Below are 20,577 nucleotides of genomic sequence, written 5' to 3' on the forward strand. Positions count from 1 at the left end.
CCGCAGAGCTGATGTCGTTTGGCCACCTCGGAGCTGCGATTTGACACCGTTGGACTATTATTTGTGGGGTGCCCTCAAAGATAAGTGTTACGCCGACAAGCCAGAGACAATTGACGCTTTAAAGGACAATATTCGTGAAGCCATTGGTGAAATACAGCTGCACACAATCGATAATGTGCTTAAAAATTGGACCGATCGTGTAGGCTACTGCATGGCCAGCCGAGGCAGCCATTTGAATGAAATTATTTTCCATTATCAACCGGAAGGATTGTACTTTCAAATAAAAAAAGACATTTGAGAAAATATTAATTATTTTTTTTAATAGCATTTTAAAAAAAAAAAAAGTTATTTGGCGGACCCGATACAAGATAGATATATATTGACACTTAGTATATCTGTGAGACATAGACTCGGTAGGTTTGTCAAATTGAACTTGTTTTATTTGTGACCAAGCAGTTAAAAGTTCCTGATGCAATTCATCAGCATTTCTGAACCTACCATGCAAACGTACTTCACTTTCAAGTTGTTTCTATAAACTCTTAATAGGATTTAGGTCAGGGATTGTGCAGGCCGTTGCATTGCATTGACTTTATTTGCATCAAACCATGATTTAATGAGCTTTGATGTGAGTTTGGAATGATTGTTCTATTGGAACGTCTACCGTAGAGACACATTCTCATCTACAAAAGGTAACATTAGATTCTCCAGAATTAAACTATATATGAACTTATCCAAACCATCTACCATTTGCCCCCCCCCCTTGTTTTCATGGTTCCTGTTGTTTAATCATTTGCCAATTGAGCTGGTGAAAATCAGAATGGTGTAATTTAAAAAAAAAAAAAAAAGAAAAAAATTTTAGTTAAGTCAATTTTTATGATTAAAATGCATCATTCTGTTAATTTTGAGCTTGGTGTAAGTCATTAGTAACTTATCTTGTTACATTTTGTTTATAATCTTTCAGGTTAAGTTAAACTCATCTGACCAAAAAAAATCGTCTTCACTGTTCTACCGTCCAATTTCAGTGAGCCTTTGCGAACTCCAAGCGTGATTTTTTTTTGATTCTTTACCGATATGAATTTTTTTACTGCACAATAACTGCAAACCCCTGCATCATCCAAACGCCGTTGTATTTTCTTTGGTTTTATATTTATCAACTAATCCACTTAAAACCGTTTTATACTTTTTACATAACTCACTTTATTTTGTTCTTGCATTATAATCTTCAATGATTTTTTGTTTGAAAACACTATTATATTTATAACGTGCCATTCTGTCGTCTTTCAACTGTTTTTGACGTAAGTTTCTACTAAACAACATTTGCTGTGTTTTATGCAACATAAAAGACTAATTATAAAACTATAACGTCTTCTTAATTAAACCTAGATTCGAATTTTTGAACTGTTTTGTAGTGATACAAAAAAAAAACAAAAAAAAACGAGAGTTAAAAAGTTAAAAGAGAGTCATATAAATGAGAATAAAATAAAGAATATATTCCACATTTGTTAGCAAAGCATCACATTTATTAGTACATAAAGCAGCACATTTATTGGGACAAGCATCATGTCTAATAAAAGTTTTTAACTTAAAACAGTTTTATAATTATTTTAAACATTTTTGATTTACTGGATAAGCATTTATTTTTAGAGTTCCCCTTAATTTTAGAGGACAGTGTATTTACACACAAATATCAGTTTTAATCTGTAATAGTAGAAATATAGTAAAATAACATAATTTTTGAAATCACTCTTTAACAACTATATATATATATATCATACATCATTTGGATAAGAATAGCTGTAGAAAAACTGAAGATATTTCTACATTTATATAATGGTATCTCAAAATTTGTCTCGAATTGTTATTTGAACAAAGATGCTGGTTGATGATTTCCAATCAACTGTCAGCCTTAATTTGGTTTATCCATCTTTCAAAACTGGCTAAAACATGTGAACTGTCTAATCGTTTTTCAATATTTTTTCTTAAACAACCACGAACAACCTCTCTGTATTCGCATTTTTTTATACTGTTTACTTGTTCGTGTCGGTTTTCAGGTACAGGAAGTTCACGTATAAGCATCTCACAAAATAGAACGCCGAAGCTATAGACATCCAACTGAAAAGAAAATAGTACATAGAGTGAAAATTCTTTAAAGAAAAAAAAAAAAAAAAAAAAAAAAGGAACAAAAAAAGAAAAATATGTAAATAATATTTATGACACTGTTAATTTCAACTAAAGATTAATAATTTATTCATCAAATTTAAATCTTAAGTAATAAACTCATGAGAAGAATTTACTTTTGATGTCTGATCTACGCTTCCAGCTTCCGGTGCGGAATATAACAAAGCTCCTGGGTGTCTCGTCATTGTTAGTCTTACAAAGTTAGCTGCCCCATAGTCTGAAAGTTTGGCTTTCCAGTGGTTATCGCTTCGGTATAATAAAACGTTTGAACTACTTATGTCCCTATGAATAATTGAAACTGGCTTAAATTGATGCAAATAAGCAAGCGCTCGAATAACATCAAACCCTATGTACAAGCAGTCGGCTACGCTTAAAGATTGACGCCCCAATAGAGTTCTTAAGTCTATTTGTAAAAGCTCCATCACCAGTAGAGGTGTTCCATCATCATTTGTAGCTCCAATAAATTGAACTAAACAAGGATGCCTACACCTGGAGGCTATGGTCATTTCACGTTCAAAAAGTCTGCGATTGTGAGAAGAAAGTATAAGTAAATGTATTTGTTTAACCGCTACCTCCGTCCCACGGAACCTTCCTACTTTAACATTTCCCCAAGCACCAATTCCTACCACTTTTTCAGTAATTGTTATCTCTTTCCTCTCTAGAATCCAGTCCTTCGGGTGAGTTTTATTGCATTGTTCTATTAAATCAGGAGTTTTACTTAATTCGTTTCTACACTCATCAAGCTCGCCACGCACCTCATCAAGAAGTATTTTATTAGAACTAATTTCTTCATTTAAACGATCGATCTGAATTGCGTGAGTAGCACGTAGCTCTGTCAATTGCTGTGTTAAAGAACTGACTTGTTCACGACTTCGAACAAGCTCTTCTCGAGAAACATTCAAGTCTATGTGAAGTTTACCAACATCTGTAGTCAACTTAAGGCACTCTTGCTCAAAATGCTGAGTTTGAGATTTGTTGGTATCAGCAAGCGATCTAGCATATTGTAACTCTTTTTTTGTCGATTCAAGTTCGACAGCAAGATTTTCTTTTGAAACCTGCATTTGCATTAAATGTTGTCTGGTTTCTTCTATCATCGCCTTATCCTCGCTTACAGTACTATGTGTCCTTTGATTAAAAGTTCTCAGCTCAGATATAGTTTCGTCTCGCACTCGCAAAGCTTCATTTTTTTCACTCAGAATACGGTCTCTGTAGTGTAAATCTTGCTGATAGTTTGCAACCTGTAATTTTAACAAACTCACCAAATCTTGCTCTGTTTTTAAATCTTTTAATAAAGATGCAATTTCTAATTCCCGACTTTTTATTGCTTTTTCCCTATTCTCTCTCTCTTTTGTGAGTTCATTAGCAATCTGAAGCTGCACGTTCAAATCACTTTGGGTTGACTCAATGATCATTCTCTGCTGTGCTACTACCATTTGGTAATGCGCTGCTTCATGCGAAAGAGTTTTGATACGCTCATCCATCGTATCAACGTCGCCGTATGCATTGCAACGTCGAGCAACTTTTATTTGCTGAGGAGCCTCTTCACTTTTCCCATTCTCCTAAAAGAACATCTACTTTTAAAACACTGAACACGGGTACGAATTATCTTTCTAGAAATAACAGGCCTTGACAAACCGCTAAAATTATTTCAGTGTAGTTACACTCGTACATAGTTAGATTATTTTCTATCGAATTTTTTTTATACGCATTAGTTCTCTAAAGCACTACCGCTTAACGGTTGGTTTAAACTGAATTTCAAATGATTCTTTACCGTTCGTTACAGCTGAAAAAAAAAGTAAAAAAATCAAATCAAATAAAAAAAGATATACTGTTGCTTTTGGTTATCTAGTAAACGAATTGTTGCCTCGAAAATGTTGTGCATAGTGTAGTTATAGTACTTATGAATAAACCCGCTATTTAGCGATGCAAAATGGATTAACACAATTCCAAGGCAAAATCTCCTAGTAATTAACCCTCTATCCGGCACATTATAACCAAACTTCCAAAGGAAAAACTTTTCTTGAGCTGCTATTATTCAATTGAAAATGTAATTGTGGTTTATTTTCGTCAAAATAAAAAATGAAAGATATGAAATACATATTTCAAAACACCTAATGTTGTGGATAAGCTTTACAACCAAAACATTTATCAGCAAATCATTTGTTGCAAATATGCAACACAAACGGGAAAAGGGTTAAGATTAAATCTTTATGGTGATTTAGTTTGCCTATAGATTGCAAATCTTTCTTACCACGCAAAAGAGTGTCCTACAAAACTACCAACTATCTTTCATTATAAGCCGGAGAGCAGCCTATCTTCTTTCAAAGCAGATCATTAATATTTCCATCGTCAAGTGTAAGAAATGTATAACTTGATGAAATCAAATCTTTTAAAAAGATTGATTTAATCTTTTCAAGATCTTGATTTAATTCAATTTGATAATATCAAAGAAAGATACAAAATACTGATGTTTTATACTATGGAGGTAAAAATGTTAATAAAATGAGAGTAATTGAGGTATTCACAAGTTTTAGTCATTATTAATCGGAATCTGCCTTTTACCTCGTTTCAACAAATTAATACAACACTATTCTCAGTCTTTTTTTTTTTTTTTAAATAAAAGTTTCCCAATCTTTTTTTTAAAGTAAAAACAAGATTGCGAAATGGCGCGCATGGCTTCAACAAGAAATTTCAGTATTTAAGAATTAAATACTTCTTTTAAACACTTTCGTGTTGAAATCCGTTTTGAAAAACTTTAACTCATTGTTAAAGTCTAATGACCAATCTAATTCTAAGTTATAGTCAATCTTGCTTATGAGTACGAGTATAAATATGAGTTTTTTTAAAAAACAATAAGGCTGAGCTGTAACAATAGTGTGGAGAGAATATTCTTATAACTTCATTATGTTTATGTTCTAAAATGCATTCATGTTAGGTTAGCCGAAGAAAAATGCCGAATTTTACTGGTATTAAAGAGCAAAATGGAGCAATTTAAAAAAGAAACTAGAAATGAGTTAAATCAAATTAATTGAAGCATCCCCAAATGAAGGTCATAATTTTTAGTTCAAGTTCTTTTTTGTGATTTAAAAAAAAAAAAAAATTGGATCAATTTTGTTACAAAAACTATTTGCAGCAATTCAAAAGATATTAGAGCAGACCTCGTTAAGATAAAGGAGTACTGTAACAAGATCCAACAAAAGACCAAAGACTGTTTATCAGATATGACTGATAAAAAGCAGTCAAGCGAAATATTAATTCAGCCATGAACGAAAAATACTTCTAAAAATTTTTTTCGTTATCATAGGATAATTTTTGTTAAACTTCATTACTATTCAGTAAGTGATGGAAAAATGTCCTGCAACTAAAACGTTCTTTGCAGTTTTAAAAAAAAAATCTTGTTATAATTTCATGTTATAATTTATACGAAGCTTTGAGGAGCGTGAATTATTTGGTCACCAAAACTTTAAAGATAAATTTTAAGTAGATATTTTACTTAAAATTATATTGCACATCCAAAAAAAGCATGATGTTTATGTTTTACAAACAACTTTATTATATAAAAAAAAAAGGTGCTTACGTTGATGATCTTTGTCAGGAGAATTATGTAGAACATTTTTAATGCACCAACTATTATCAATATCAGAGAGATTTCAGTTTTGAATTAATGATTATCATAGTTGCAAATTAGCTAACATTTGGTCAATGGACCTGTTATTTCTAGAAGAGAGTGGAATGAATAGTAATTAAATTTTTTTTCAGTATTTAGCACTACTCACAAGATTACTGCTTTCTTTTGATGGAACTCTTTTTCTTAATGAGCCCAACTCCACTAAAATAATATAAAAATGCTAATGAAAAAAAGTTGTTGAGACCTTTAAGCTCTCTGACATTTTAACTAAAATCTTACTAAAACAGATTGCAAAGGAAAAGCTAATAAACTTTATTCCATAACAAGCAACGAAGCAAGATAGTTCTATGTAATTAAATTAAACACCAGACATGTGTATAAATGCAAAATATTTTTTAAATATTTTAAAAATGAGTCCTCAAACTATCATTTCATAAACATCTCACTAGCAAAATTCTTTTTCTTTTTTTTCAATATTCAAATTTTTGAAACTAAAAAAAGAATAAAAATAAATATTTTTGTGTGGCAATAATGTTAATGAAGCTATGTTATACTGTATCAATAAACATCTTTAATTCTTGTCTCACAGTAATAAGCATAAAAGACAATTATTTTGACTTTCCTAGACACATATTACATTTTGATCTGTAGTTAAAAACTTGTTTAATTAATATGCTGCCTGATTAATAAAAAATTATTTTTAAAAGCATCTGAAAAAAAAATCTGAAAATTTAAATTTTATACAAATTCAAGAGAATTTTGTAAATGTTTTGCTTAAATAGCAAACAGCAGATTTTGTTCAAGGTACATTTTCCACATTGAAAATGATTTTTTAGTAACTTCACAATTTTTAGACCACTCAGAAGATTATAAATGAAATTTGCTGGGTTTTTGTTACTTTTCTGCCAATAAAAAGCAGCACTCTTTAGCAGTTTTTGAAATCAAGGAAAAATTTACCACAATTATCTAATTATGTACATATCTTTTAACTCTGTAGAAAATTTTATCCTTTAGACATTATTGATCTCAGAAAATCTTTTACATCTTGACTTAAAAATATAAAACGAAATAATTCCCTTAAAAAATTATATGGTTTTATTTTTTTATAATTACCAAAAAAATTATTGCAACTTCTAAAGCTTACTTTGAATTTGTTTTAAAGGTGAGGAAGTGAGTTTTGAACTTTCACTTCCGGTTTTCAGGATTCCATTTCGAAGACTAGGTTCAACTGTTTTCAGTTTATTTGCATTCATGAGCTCTGAAGATGTAATGCTTAAAGAAAATAATATTGTGTAAATTACAGTCCAAACTACAACAATACCCAAAAAAAACAAACAACAACTTGAAAATGGGTTGATTTCTATTGGTTGTAAAAAATTCTACGAGTTTTTTTATTTTGATAAAACTTCTTTTATCCTCAGAGAATGTCAAGTTGATCCTTCATCTCATCATTACTTTGTAAGAATTACTATGGTAATTACTGTTTATAATGGAAATATTTCTATATGATAAATTTAGTCCAAGCTAATCTATGAAAAACTTAATAAAGATTATATATTATTATCTTGTACTATGTAATAAGGGAAATACTCACTAAGAAAATTTACTTCTAATAAACCTTTTGACTATGAAAGAATAGAAATGGCAAATGGTAAAATATTCTTTAGAAGCAGATTATTCAAAAATTACTTTTCAAAGCCACATTGGCTATCATTTCCTAATTCTGAACTTTTAAACTAGATCACATCTTCAATATAAAAACTATTGTTTACAAAAATAATGTAAAAAAAACCTTTCATCTTTAATCTGTTTCTCTTCCTTTGGCCATAAATTTTGCTCAGCAAGTCTTACTAGAAACTGAAAAAGGTTTTCAAATTAAAATTTGATCATTAAATGATACTTGAATTTATTATATAAATAGTAACATTTTTTACTTGTATTTGATAAAGATTAAACTTTAAGACACTTTCTCTTTTCCCAACGCTCAATCTCGTTTACTTAATTAAACATCAATAACCAATAATATTTTTTATTTCCTTAAGAAATTTATTTTTCTTTTATTATAAATAATGTTAACATAACTTTGATTAGTTTTAATAGATTATCATACATATATTATCATTACCATAACAACAATAAAAGTAAGTTAACTCACTTGAGAAACTGTTTTATTTGAATAATATATAAGGAATCAAGTTTTTATTCATAAATGTTAACTTTTTTCATTAAAAAAAAAAAATTGTCTGCTGCATTTTGCTAGAAATCACAAGGTCCTTTGGCAAAGTGAAATAAAATGCATTGCATCCCTAATCTGTAGGATTGGTAAGGGTAACTTGGGATAATATGGTCCTTTGGGGAATATGGCTAGTGGCTAGATTACTTTCATCATGTCTCTGCAGTTATTTTCAGTACCTTATTGATATTTTTGACAAATTTTTTAGTTATACCTTGTTTTTTTTTTTTTGCAATACACAGTAGGAACAAATGTTTTATGATCAGCTTTGTAGTAACTTATCAATTGTTTGGGTAGTTTTGGCAAATCATTGCAACTTTTACTATTGCCTAAGAATTTGAAATATAAATTGATACATTTGGGATAAAATGGCTAAACAGCAATTTGGCCATAACTATTGCCATTGTTAGATTACCACTGTTAAACTGATTTTCTCACATTTCTGAAATTACAACAAAAAGTAGCTAACTAAAATTAAAAAAGATATGTATTTGTTGTTATATATATAGTTACATATATAGTTACATAACTATAATGTAACCTGATACTACCTAAAAATCTATGATAGATTCAAGTTCTTATTTATTCACTTAAGCTATATGGTTACCTATTGGCCATTTTAGAAGTCTTAAAAATAGATAAGGCCCTAGCTAAAGTGATTATCACTTTTATTTTCAATTAGAGAGGATTGATATAATTTTCACAAATTCAGCTTATATGCTTATGGTGTTTACAGTACCCAAAGTTACCCCAATCATTTACATACAGTAGCGTGCAAAAGTTTATAAACAGCTAAATTTTTCAAGTTTTTTCGCCATAAGTTTTTTTGACTTATGACCAAAAATGAATGAAATTTCTAATAATTATTCCTATAATGTGACTATATAGTATGATTTATTCAAAAAAAAAAAACAACTTGTAATGGAAGGAAGAAATTTAAACTTTATTGAAACATATATAAACTTTATTAAAACATAACCATGTAAAAGTTTATAAACAATTCCATACCCCATTAACAAAATTAAAAATTCATTAAGAAAAATGTATTTATGTTAAAATTAATTTATCAGATATAATATTTAACTTAAATTGAATTTAAAATATAATGGGAAAATCAAAGTAATTGTCTAGAGAAAAGAAAATTTTAATAATACGTGCTGTAGAGAAGAAAGTTTCTTATAAGCAAATTTCTGAGCTTTATGTGGCTAAATCAACAATTAGCATGCTAGTTAAGAGATGAAGAAACCAAAAGACACTTGAAAACAAGCATTGTTCAGGCAGGCCAAAGATAATTACAGAACATCTAGACAGATCTTTGGTGAGAAAATTAAGACAAGATCCCTGCAAAAGTGCTGTCAAATTAAATAGCATTTTGAGCAATAAATATGTTGCTAAGTGCAGCGTAGATACTACAAAATGTCCCCAGCATCACCATAATTTGTTTGGTCATTGTCCTGCCATTAATATTATTAAATAATCACTCAGCCCAATTGAAACTCGCAAAAGATCATATGAATTGGACTTCCGAAGAATATTAAAAAATCTTATTCAGTAACGAATCAAAGTTTTTTATGTTTGGTAGCAATGGTATCAAGTACATAAGACCTCCGAAAGATGAAAGACTTGCTCTTAAGCATCAAATGCCAACAGTTAAGCCTGGTGGGGGCAAATAATGGTTTGGGATCTTTCAGTCATGATTCTAATGGTCCACTTCATTGTATCAATTATATTTAGATATAATCGGTGCGATGAAGTGGATCAATAGAATCAAGACTGACAGTAAATTGATGCATCGATTATATCTAAATAGGGGAGAGTATGCACCCATGATCCTAAAAATCTATCCGGCCAATTTACTGAATATATGTTTTCACTTTAACCTCTAAATTAACAGTAAATGATAGCAAACTTTATACTTTATTATAATTTAATGATCATTTACTGACCAAAATATTTAAAATAAACTAAAAATAATAAAAATTAATAACATTCAATTGGGATCAAGGGTGCATACTGGTATGCTCCTTTGATCCTACATATATGCACCCTTGATCCTATTTTTGTATACTTGATCTGAATCCAAATTTATACTGTGAATGTGTAAAAATTGTTTTTAAGTCATTCAAACAATGTCTATATTAAAAACCATTTAACTTTTTATAAATTTTATTACAACTTTAAGCAAAATCAATGAAAGAAAAAAATAAATGCAATGAAAAAAGAAAAATCAATGATAAAAAATGTTTTCTTTTTACTGAGGCTCTGTTTCCTCAGTTGTTAAAGTAAGAAATTACTTCTTTACAATATCCTTGAGTAGATTCTAATATATCACTGTCACTGTTACAGCTGTTTAAAATATTATCATTTTTTCTTTTATAATTTTCGACATCAAGTTTTCTTTTTCTTGTCATGAAGATTTTTTTTTGGCATAAAGCTTTCTGATTTTTTGTCTTTTAAGACTAACTTTTTTTTTTCATTTCCTGAAGTCTATTTAGTTCATTTTGAACAGGAGTATCAGTGAGTATTAGGGTGCGCTGACGCTTATGTCTTTTAGAAGACTTTCTTGATCCAGCTTTTGGAAAAGGCTTGATTTTTTCTAAACTTGCTTGATGAGCAATATTAATAGTAAGACTGGACAGTTGACTCCCAGGGTCAGTTATTTTTAGAAACTGAGTAGGCAATAAACTAGAAGGTGAGTCTGATGGCAGACTTGACATTGAATGATTAAAGGCTGGGACATGAAATTTAGCAGAAGCTGAATCAACAACATCTTGAAATGAATTAGTAGTGACTGGTTCTGGACGGTCTGTCAAAGATGAAGCCAAAAACTCATTATCAGAAAATATGTTAGGATTAAAGGGTTCAATTCCTGCCACAGCAAATCCTGCAGAAATGTTAGATGGAGTAAAAGCTTGTGCATAAGCTTTACTTGTAACTGCAGCTATATCATATATGGTCATTGGTCTTGGATTAGGTACAACCCAATCATCACAGGCTGCATTGTAATAACGTTTCAGTGGCCCATACACTGACCAATCCAATGGTTGCAGCTTGTGACTACAATGTGGTGGAAAAGATAGCATTGTTATGCCATTTTTTTTTGCTTAATCTAAACAAAAAGCAAAAGCACTGGATTAACTGGTGAACATTTCACATTTTGAATAAAATGTTTCATCCATTCTAAAAATGTTGCAACATTCATCCAGCCAGAAGGATTTGCAACCCCAACACATCCAGGTGGACCACCATTTATCATGCTTCCTTTGAAATGAACAAATATGTATTTAATAATATATAAATTGTATTTATAAATACAAACAAACATAAACAAATCTTTGTTTATGTTTGTTTGTATTTATAAATACAAACAAACATAAACAAAGATTTTATACACACACAAATATATATATATATATATATATATATATATATATATATATATATATATATATATATATATATATATATATATATATATATATATATATATATATATATATATATATATATATGAATACAAAATGATATTATAAGAACAAAAATAAATACAAAATAGCATAAAAATCTTTATCAAAAGGCTTTATCCTAAAAAAAATTACTAAAATACAATATGACATATTGTACAGAAATGTTCATGTTGCTATAGTTTTTACATTTTGTTATTTTCTTTTTCTGTGTATGCACCTTTGATCATAGGATCAAAGGTGCATAAACGCATTAGGATCAAGGGTGCTAACCCGGTCCATTTTCACAAAAATTGCTTTTTTGTCATATTAGATGGTTTTACAACATAACAAAAACAACCATAGAAGAGGTGAATACTTTAGTTACAAAATGGTATAAACAAAATTACTAAACACAAGCAAATGTTAAAGATGTGAGGTTCCTTGTAAAAGTAAAAAAAATACTTTTTGCCGCCAAAATAAAACATTTTAGAAACAACTTTAACAATGGCCTATTTTCTTACCAAAACACAATAAAATTTGTAGATTCAGTATTTATAACACGATGGCTATCAGCCATTTTTAATAACTTATGTAAGTATAAAGATAACTCTGTAGGATCAAAGGTGCATACGGATCAAGGGTGCAAGTTCTCCCCTATATGCAAATCGATGCATCAATTACATTTAGATATAATCAAAAATGTAATGCTGCCACATGGAAAGGACAAAATGCCTTGTGATTGGATTTTCCAGCAAGACAACGATCTAAAGTACCGTGCAAATTCTATAAAAAAAATTTTTCAATTTGAAAAAAAATTCTTATTTTGGACTGGCCTTCTCAAAACTCAGATTTAAATCCAACAGAACATTTTTGGGCTAGAGTCTAGAGGCTATCCAACAAAATACTAATGTGCTAAGATGAAATATTGTGAAGGAATTAGAGATAGTACCTCTTTTTTGAATTATTTTCATTTGTTTATAAACTTTTGCATGATTATGTTTTCAATAAAGTTTGAATTTCTCCCTTCTGTTATAAGTTATCATTTTTTTGAGTAATTTATAGTATGTAACGACGTTGTAGGAACATTTTTTGAAAATTTCATTTATTTTCACTGAAAAGTCAAAAAGTTATGATAAAAAAAACTTGAAAAATTTAGCTGTTTGTAAACTTTTGCACGCTACTGTATTTATTTACATTATAATTTATTATAATTCATTCACCTGAATTAGGTTGCTTTAGGTTTTATTAGAAACAAATGCCTGTTTTAGAAATTTATTTTTCTTTCTATATAATCCACATTGAGCACTACATGCTTACATACATCCATATGCAGTAAGTATATACAATTATACAACATCAAGTAGTATGATCAAAGATAACATATCCATGCATGGAGAAAATGGAGATTGAATTATTCCTAACAAATTATCAATTTTGTTTATTAAAAACTTACAAGTTCTTTGAGATTATCTTTTACATCAGCTGGAACATTTTTCTCATATCCCAAATGTAAAACAATAGTTTCTAAATGCATACAAATATTATACATACATACATACATACATACATACATACATACATACATACATACATACATACATACATACATACATACATACATACATGTCCATTCTTCATTTATTTGTTATTTTATAGTTAATTCTAAATCTTTTATTTATTACTTTATTACTAATTCTACATCTTTTATTCTGTCTGATCAACAAAAGTCAGAGCCACATTCCATACTTAACTTTTAACTCTCAAACAACTTATTTTTATCTACTAATTTTTTAAACAGATTACCGTTTTCTGGATTGCCTTTGGATCTTCTTGAATTAGGTTTTCCACTCAAATATTGTACAGGAGACACTAACTTTATTATGAATGGCTTTTCTGTTAAAGAAATCTATTTAAATCAAGAACAAAAATTTAAAAAAGTGAAAAGTATAATAATGTACACTGTAGTAAACTAAACATAAGACAGTTATAATATATAAGTAATTCAAAGTTTAAACATCTTAAACATGTGAATAACCTAATATCTTGTTCCTTATCTTGTTTAACAAGGGTACGATTATTATCAAATTAATATATCTATTACCTCCAATGAAGTTATAGCACTGCATGAAATTCGAAATGATATATCTTTTTTTGATATTTCATCTTCCATTTGAACCATAATTTTTTTTGCATAAACTTTAACTGGAGAAGTAGCTGGGCCATTAAAAACACCAATATCAACTTTACTCACATGAATGATAATAAAAATATCCTGTTTTTCACTTTTCAAGTCTTTTGATACTGAGCTATAAGATCCTGCTGAAGATACTGGCAATAATTCCTAAGTAGAAAAAAATTTACAAACTTATCTTGCTTAAAAACCAATATGCTTTTTACCTTTTACCCAATAACTACTTTGGATTACATAATATTAATTTAATCCAAATATTCTTCTAATATGGCAGTGCAATAAAAAATTTTGGAACAAAACCAACACAAATAAAAACAATAAAAACCTTTTCTGCTGATTTTGCTGCTGAAACAGAACTTAGATTTAAAGTTTCGACATTAATGTTATCTTCAACATCGGGAGTAACGTTATGAAAGTTCCTTCTTCCACGTAACATAAGCCTGCTTGAATCTTTAACAACAGGTTTCTTTGCATCTCCAGACTGGATTTTCTGTTTAGAATCTTGTGCACTCTTTACAAGAGAATCATTTTGTTGATTAACCCTTTAAAAATAATTTTTAAGCATTTTTTAAATGGAGCTTACAACACAGTGTACCAACCATTGTAGCAGTATACCTGTTGTAAACCATAATAAAAAAGTCTTTCATGTATATTTTGGTATTTATCAAATATAAGAAAAAGGCTATACAAGAACCACAAACATTTATCGTATATAAGATAGCGTAACTAATAACCGTATGTATAATAGGTTTTATAAATAGCATTACTAATAACTGTAATATTCAGAAGACGTCAGATATATTCAGAAGTGATGTCATGAGTGTTATATTACATTATTACTTAAATTATAACAATACCAAAAATGTAGCAATATCTTTTATCTCTCTTTTTTTTAGATAAAAATCTCTATTAGACTAAAAACCATTGCTCTTTATCCCTTTAAACCATTTTACATTTATTACATTTAATGAATTTAAAATCGTTTAAAGCCATTTGCCATAAACTATTTTACATTCTTTCAATCTAATTACATCTTTGCTTTAAAATAATTATTTACTATATATGAATTGTTTGGAATAAGTTTTTTTTCCTTTTTTTTTTCTTTTTCTTTTGACAGTCTGGTGATCACATTTTTGTTTACACTCATTTTCTTAAGATTTAACTATTCTATATATATTTTTAAAAAAATGTCTATTAATCTAACTAATCATAAGTTATATCTTGTAGCAATGTAGATTTTGAGTTTTTATTAATTCTAGAAGTTTTTTCAAAACATGTTTTAAATTTATTTTACCTAATTCTTTCTTCATCATCAACATCCACATCCATATCTTCAGTAGCAATTGAAGATTGCTCACACAATGCATTACACGACTTTACAAACTCTTTATGATTAACAGCTAAGTAAAACATAATTACATAAAAAATTTTAAGTTAGAAACACATAAAGAGACTATGAACAAATAGATTACAAAACAAATAACAACTAACTTAAAAATAAAGTTCTCTTAAAGTTCACATTAAAAACTATCATCAGTGTTTTAAGAAACATACTTTCACATTATTGAAATTCATTTAGTAGTTAAGATGACATGATGACTAAGATATTATCAAAAATGTAAAAAATAATAAAGCATTATAAGAACAACCTATCATGGATAAGTTTGTATTTTACAAAATTTAAGAGTTTATTCATTATTTCATTTCTATACTACATATGGTCTCCAAAGTGCAAACTTTTTCTGACCAAAACAATTAGCAAGATATTATATTTTATCAATGATGTACATAACATCTTTCTCTAATGATATCTATATTTAATACTATTCTTCAGAAACCAAACATAGAAAATAGGGATCATCTAGGCCAGAGTTTTGAGCCCCAATCTTAGAAAGATAACTTTTATAATTTAATTTTGTAATGATAACTATTACAATTTAACAATGTAACTCTTATACAATTTATTGAAGTTGTAACTCTTATACAATTTATTGAAGTTGTAACTTTTACACAATTTATTGAAGTTTATTAGACTTTGTCTCATGCTAGTTAAATAACCGAAATATATTATATATATACCAATGTTATATATATTGTATCTACCTCTAATGTTAATTATAAAAAATTCTACTAAGAAAAAGGCACAGCGATGATTTACTTTAACCAGTGAAAGAAATTATTGAAAATTCCATTAAAAACTTTGTTCTACAGTACAATCTCTCTAATTCAAATTTTATGGGGAAAAATAAAAGTTCAAATTAAAGAGATTTTCAAATTATAGAAAGTTGAATCTTCTTAAGCGCATTTCAAGGTGACTTAATCAATTGAATTAAGGAGATTGGAATTAGAGAGATTGTACTGTATAAGCAAAAACTATCAATTGTTATTATTATTTCAGCAGCTCTTGAACAAATAAAGATTGAATTCTGGGTTAGTGTGCCAATTTTATACTGCAGATTACTTCTAATCACAAACTTTTATGTACATGAATATTACTATTGCTTTTTACTCAAACTATGCAACTTGTATATTAGAAAAAAAAAAAAAAAAGAAACAACTTCAAATTATAATATTTTTACAATTAAATTCATAACTGGATTTCACAGAACTTATTGGATTTTACAGCTATATTTTTACTTTCACTAATATTATCCCTAAAGTTCTGTTAAATTCTACCTGTTAGTAAAACAATACAGGTGCCAGAAGTAATATTAATAGACAAATAAAGCATGAAGCTAAATGGACAGAACACTCATATCCAAAAGTATGAAAAAAATTAAATTTCTAAACCAATACACTTTAGTATTATGCAGATGTTTTGAGAGAAATAAATTTTTGCAATATCTGTTTGCAATTAAAGAATGGAATCTTTTAGCAATAGTATCAGTTTCAGTTGAAACCAAAACCAAAGATTCTGTTTCATCAATATTCTACTTGTCTGGTTTCAACCAAAATTTCACTTCAAACTGAAAAAAACTAATATTTTGATTAGGGGATTTTTTTTTTTTTTTTTAATATAGATAGCTTTATTTTAATTTGGTATGGGATCATGACAATTTTCAAACTATATAGGTATTTTAATTATTGTAAAACACCAATATAATTTGAATAAATCTAATTAGATTCTAACCAGGAAGAACCTTATGAAAAAGTTGGAGGAAAAGATTTCAAATATTGTAAAAAATACTAAAAACTCTAAATATTTGCAGCAATTTATAGCAAAGATTGTCAAGAACCAATCACTAAATACAATTTACTCTATAAATAATATTCTTTACTCTTTAATCCTTTCATGTTTCTTGGCTAAAGGTTACCAGTTACCAACATGAAACTTCAAGTAGGATATTGTAGCTTTACCATCACCTACAGCTATACCATTAAATATAGCTATATCATTAAATATAGCTATACCATTTTTACTTAAAGAAAACATCATATACCCTTTATATGTGAATGTCTAGTTGGTACTGATGGAGCTTTTGGCCATGCAGCATTAAGGAGCTTGGGATTAAAACTACTCCGGCATTGATTTGCTTTTTTTTCTGCATTGCTTTTGTATGTAGTACCCAACTGATAACTCATTTAAAAACACTATAAAAAATCACATAAAAATTTAACATATGCATACACTAATATCAATATCAATATACATATATACACACACACACACGCATGCACACACACACATAAACAGTCAGAGCAGAATTTAATTCTATAGTCATTTTTTAACATAAGTAAAGATATTTTAAAAATTAAATACAGCAATCCCTTTTTTATAATTTTTCATCAGAAATATAAAACTTTATTACAATATTTTTGCTGTTGCTTTTGGACATGTTACTTTGTGTGCACAAAATTTAATTGTACATTGTTTTACTTTAGATTATATTGAAAATTATTGTTTTTTACATTTTCAACTTATCAAATATCCATTTTATTAACTATGACAGAGTATGGCATCTAAATTAAAAATTTGAATAAAATTCAATTGTTTGCATTTAAAAGAAAAGTACAAGAAGTTACAAATATTTCTTTTACAAGAGAAGGAGATAGTTCAAATTGAAATACAGGCTATATGACACTTTTGAAATTTGTACTGGATGAGGACAAAAGCCATAAACTCCAAAAGATGATAGATATGTTAAGAATTGTAAAAAATTTCAATTTAAAAGTGCAAAAAACACTGCAAATAATCTGAAGAACCTCACAGGAACCACAACTTCATTAATATAGGAATTGTATTCATAAAGCAGGGCTGAGAAGGTATACAGCTCAAAAAAAAACATTTTAAACAACAGAACATATGAAGAAACAACAAGCAGAAGTTTGATAAAAATGTCTTGTTGTTAAGTTTCCTTTTCAGAAAAAGAATTTAAACTATTCCAGTAACCCAGTTGCCATCTACATAAACTGTATTATATTATTAAGATTATAATAATATTTGATGAAAATAGTAGACGTTACTAAATAATTGCAAAGAATTATCAAAAGAGGTATAAAATGCACAATCGCTTATTGAAATAAAACATTTTTAAAGATATACTTCACATTACTTTCGCATTATCATTTATTTATAATCTTTATTTTTATATTTTATAGAAAATGAGATTTTAAGAAATTCATAGAAATTTCAATTTTTAAAATATCGAAAACAATGCCAGACTTGTTAGAAACTCATAAAAATTTTAAACATTGATCTAATTCACTCTTTCGCAGAGGTTATTATTCATATTTTTTAAAAATATATTAAACCACAGAACACTCTCTATTTCTTACTAGATTGTAGAGATAAAACAATCGAGGTCGACGTGTTTTGAAGTAAAAGACGAAGCTTCGACGTCGTGTTTCATAATATATAAATTGTTGTATAATGTTTAATTTTCATAATATATATTGTTTCATGATTATATATATTTTTATAATAATTATATATATTATCATAGTTTCATAATATATACTGTTGTATAAAATTTAATTTGACGGTTTTCAAAATCGTATTAATTCGAATGAAATATATTTTCACGGTATTCAAAATCGAAAATGACGTATTTCAAAAATTGTTTTAAATTTCAAACTGCTTCCTAATTTGCTTCCAAAAATAAAACGGTTTTCGAAATCGTTTGTGTAAACAAAACGAATGCATACGAAAAATAAAAAAACGAACGAAGATCGCGCGGCTTTGTTCAGGTTTTAAGTTCAATAACTTCAAGTTCAAGTTGATTGACTTCAAATTCAAGTTCTATAAGCTATATTTTAAAGTGAAGTGAAGTGATAAGTGAAAAGAAGTATGTGGCTGTGCTAGTACTGCTATACTCTTCTCTGTCAGTCTCATAGACTCCTACTCTATTCCTTAGATTTGGAAAAAACTCCAATCAATAAGAAGCTAAAAATTTTATTGCTCAGATTCAAAGACTTATGGTTTAAAGTGACGTGAAGACATAACTAGTTAGGTATGTGCTAGTAATTCTGCCCTTCTAAGTTCTAATTTCTAAATAATAAAAAGCTGAAGGATACATTCCAATAACGTTACAGAAATACAGAATATACAAAAGATAAGCTAAGACCCTTACATTTATTTAATAATTGTTGGAGTTGTTCCATTCTCAGTTATCTGGAAATGGAACTCCAACAATCACCTTTTGGAGAACAAACTCCTTGGTGATGTAATGTAGAGTCATCGTAATCAATCTATCATTGTTGCGTGAGGTCAAGATGGCGTTCATATTTCAAGCTAATTGCTTAACATAACATAATTAAGAATTTAGAAGTTAGAACTGAGGTTTTAAAAGGCGGATAACAGAATATACAAAATATAAGTATACAAAAGATAAGCTTTACATTTATTTAATAATTGTTGGAGTTGTTCCATTCTCAGTTATCTAGAAATGGAACTCCAACAATCACCTTTTGGAAAACAAACTCCTTGGTGATGTAATGTAGAGTCATCGCAATCAATCTATCATTGTTGCGTGAGGTCAAGATGTCAGTGCTGATTGCAGCTCGGTTGCAATGTGGAAGTTCCTTGTCAAACATGCTCTTCATGGCCATCTGCAAGTCCCTGAAGAATTAAGGTACTTAAAGCGAGCCATACAGGCACCACTTTTAGCCTCAAAGTGGGGAAGCAGTAATTGGAACGGGATAAAGTCACTCATGGAGAAAGGCTAATTGCCAGTTGCAAGGTAAATCATGAGTGGTGCTCTGTGTTGGGTAGTACAGATTCTTTCTGGCTTTTAGAGCCCTTTTTCTTTTCCTGTGATAAAAAAAAAATCGTATACATTCGTTAACATTGATTTAACGTCGGATACCTTCGTTTGCATCAATTAAAAATTATATAAATTTTACTCGAATTCGTATAACTTCATAACATTGCATCGTAACATGCATTAACTAACTAAGTTACCAGTACCAACTGCTTCCAGTTCATCTTCTGCCTCTTCAACTTTGTCCTCCTTAGCAGCTTTTGCCTCATCTCGTGTTCTTATTCTTGTGGTTGGACCGTAGGTGACAATTCAGGGTCAATGTTGATCAAGAAATCATCTTTAGGTCCTTTTTACAGATGTTGCACACACCATAGGCCTTTTCTCTCCTGTACTCCTGTTCGTCTGAGTAGATTATGTAACTTACTACACATTCTGATTGTATGCTTGCTTTTTTCTTGTATTTTAGCAATAATTTTTTTAAGACTTATTGAAGCATTTCAAACGATATTTTAATTTTAAATACAAACTGGAGTAATCCGCATCCAAAACACCTCGAAAAATTTCCCATATGTGGAGATCTAATTGTATTGGAAAAAGCAGCTTTCAACAATTGTTCAAGAAATTTACTTCTGGAGATTCCAACTTTAAAGATGCACCCCACAGTGGCCGAACAATAACCCAGAATGACGATGTGAATACTC

General features: G+C 28.8%; 2 protein-coding genes across 4 annotated transcripts; both read right to left on the reverse strand.

The window, feature by feature from the left end:
• Positions 1–1,731: 1,731 nt before the first annotated feature.
• LOC145202564 (uncharacterized) lies at positions 1,732–17,288 on the reverse strand. Of its 3 annotated transcripts, XM_090082215.1 has the most exons (11): positions 17,117–17,288; positions 14,971–15,076; positions 14,002–14,218; positions 13,587–13,826; positions 13,289–13,391; positions 12,939–13,009; positions 7,599–7,663; positions 6,951–7,078; positions 5,955–6,007; positions 2,295–3,737; positions 1,732–2,112 (listed from the first exon to the last, which is right to left on the reverse strand). In XM_090082215.1, the coding sequence occupies exons 1-11, from the start codon at positions 17,256–17,258 to the stop codon at positions 1,894–1,896; spliced, it is 2,787 nt and encodes a 928-aa protein (XP_089938341.1). In that variant the 5' UTR covers positions 17,259–17,288; the 3' UTR covers positions 1,732–1,893. The 3 variants fall into 3 exon arrangements, 2 of the variants coding, with proteins under 2 accessions (XP_089938341.1, XP_089938342.1); XR_016450818.1 differs by lacking the exon at positions 5,955–6,007; XM_090082216.1 differs by lacking the exons at positions 5,955–6,007; positions 13,587–13,826; positions 14,002–14,218; positions 14,971–15,076; positions 17,117–17,288 and having other exon boundaries at positions 13,289–13,365.
• LOC149891081 (uncharacterized) lies at positions 10,351–11,237 on the reverse strand. The gene has a single exon (XM_090082217.1). The coding sequence runs from the start codon at positions 11,120–11,122 to the stop codon at positions 10,499–10,501; it is 624 nt and encodes a 207-aa protein (XP_089938343.1). The 5' UTR covers positions 11,123–11,237; the 3' UTR covers positions 10,351–10,498.
• Positions 17,289–20,577: the final 3,289 nt, after the last annotated feature.

This window comes from Hydra viridissima, unplaced genomic scaffold, assembly GCF_058129835.1.
Source record: "Hydra viridissima isolate aposymbiotic clone 2 unplaced genomic scaffold, HvirCarnegie_v1 scaffold_3, whole genome shotgun sequence".
Classification (NCBI taxonomy): domain Eukaryota; kingdom Metazoa; phylum Cnidaria; class Hydrozoa; order Anthoathecata; family Hydridae; genus Hydra; species Hydra viridissima.

Bases quoted from the DNA above. Each gene is read 5' to 3' on its own strand.
- LOC149891081 (XM_090082217.1), bottom strand. From the start codon at position 11,122: ATGCTATCTTTTCCACCACATTGTAGTCACAAGCTGCAACCATTGGAT.
- LOC145202564 (XM_090082215.1), bottom strand. From the start codon at position 17,258: ATGAGTTATCAGTTGGGTACTACATACAAAAGCAATGCAGAAAAAAAA. The intron at 15,077-17,116 runs GTATATGATGTT...TGTTTTACTTAG, and splicing joins TAGACATTCACATATAAAGG to CTGTTAATCATAAAGAGTTT. The intron at 13,827-14,001 runs GTTTTTATTGTT...TTTTCTACTTAG, and splicing joins CAGCAAAATCAGCAGAAAAG to GAATTATTGCCAGTATCTTC.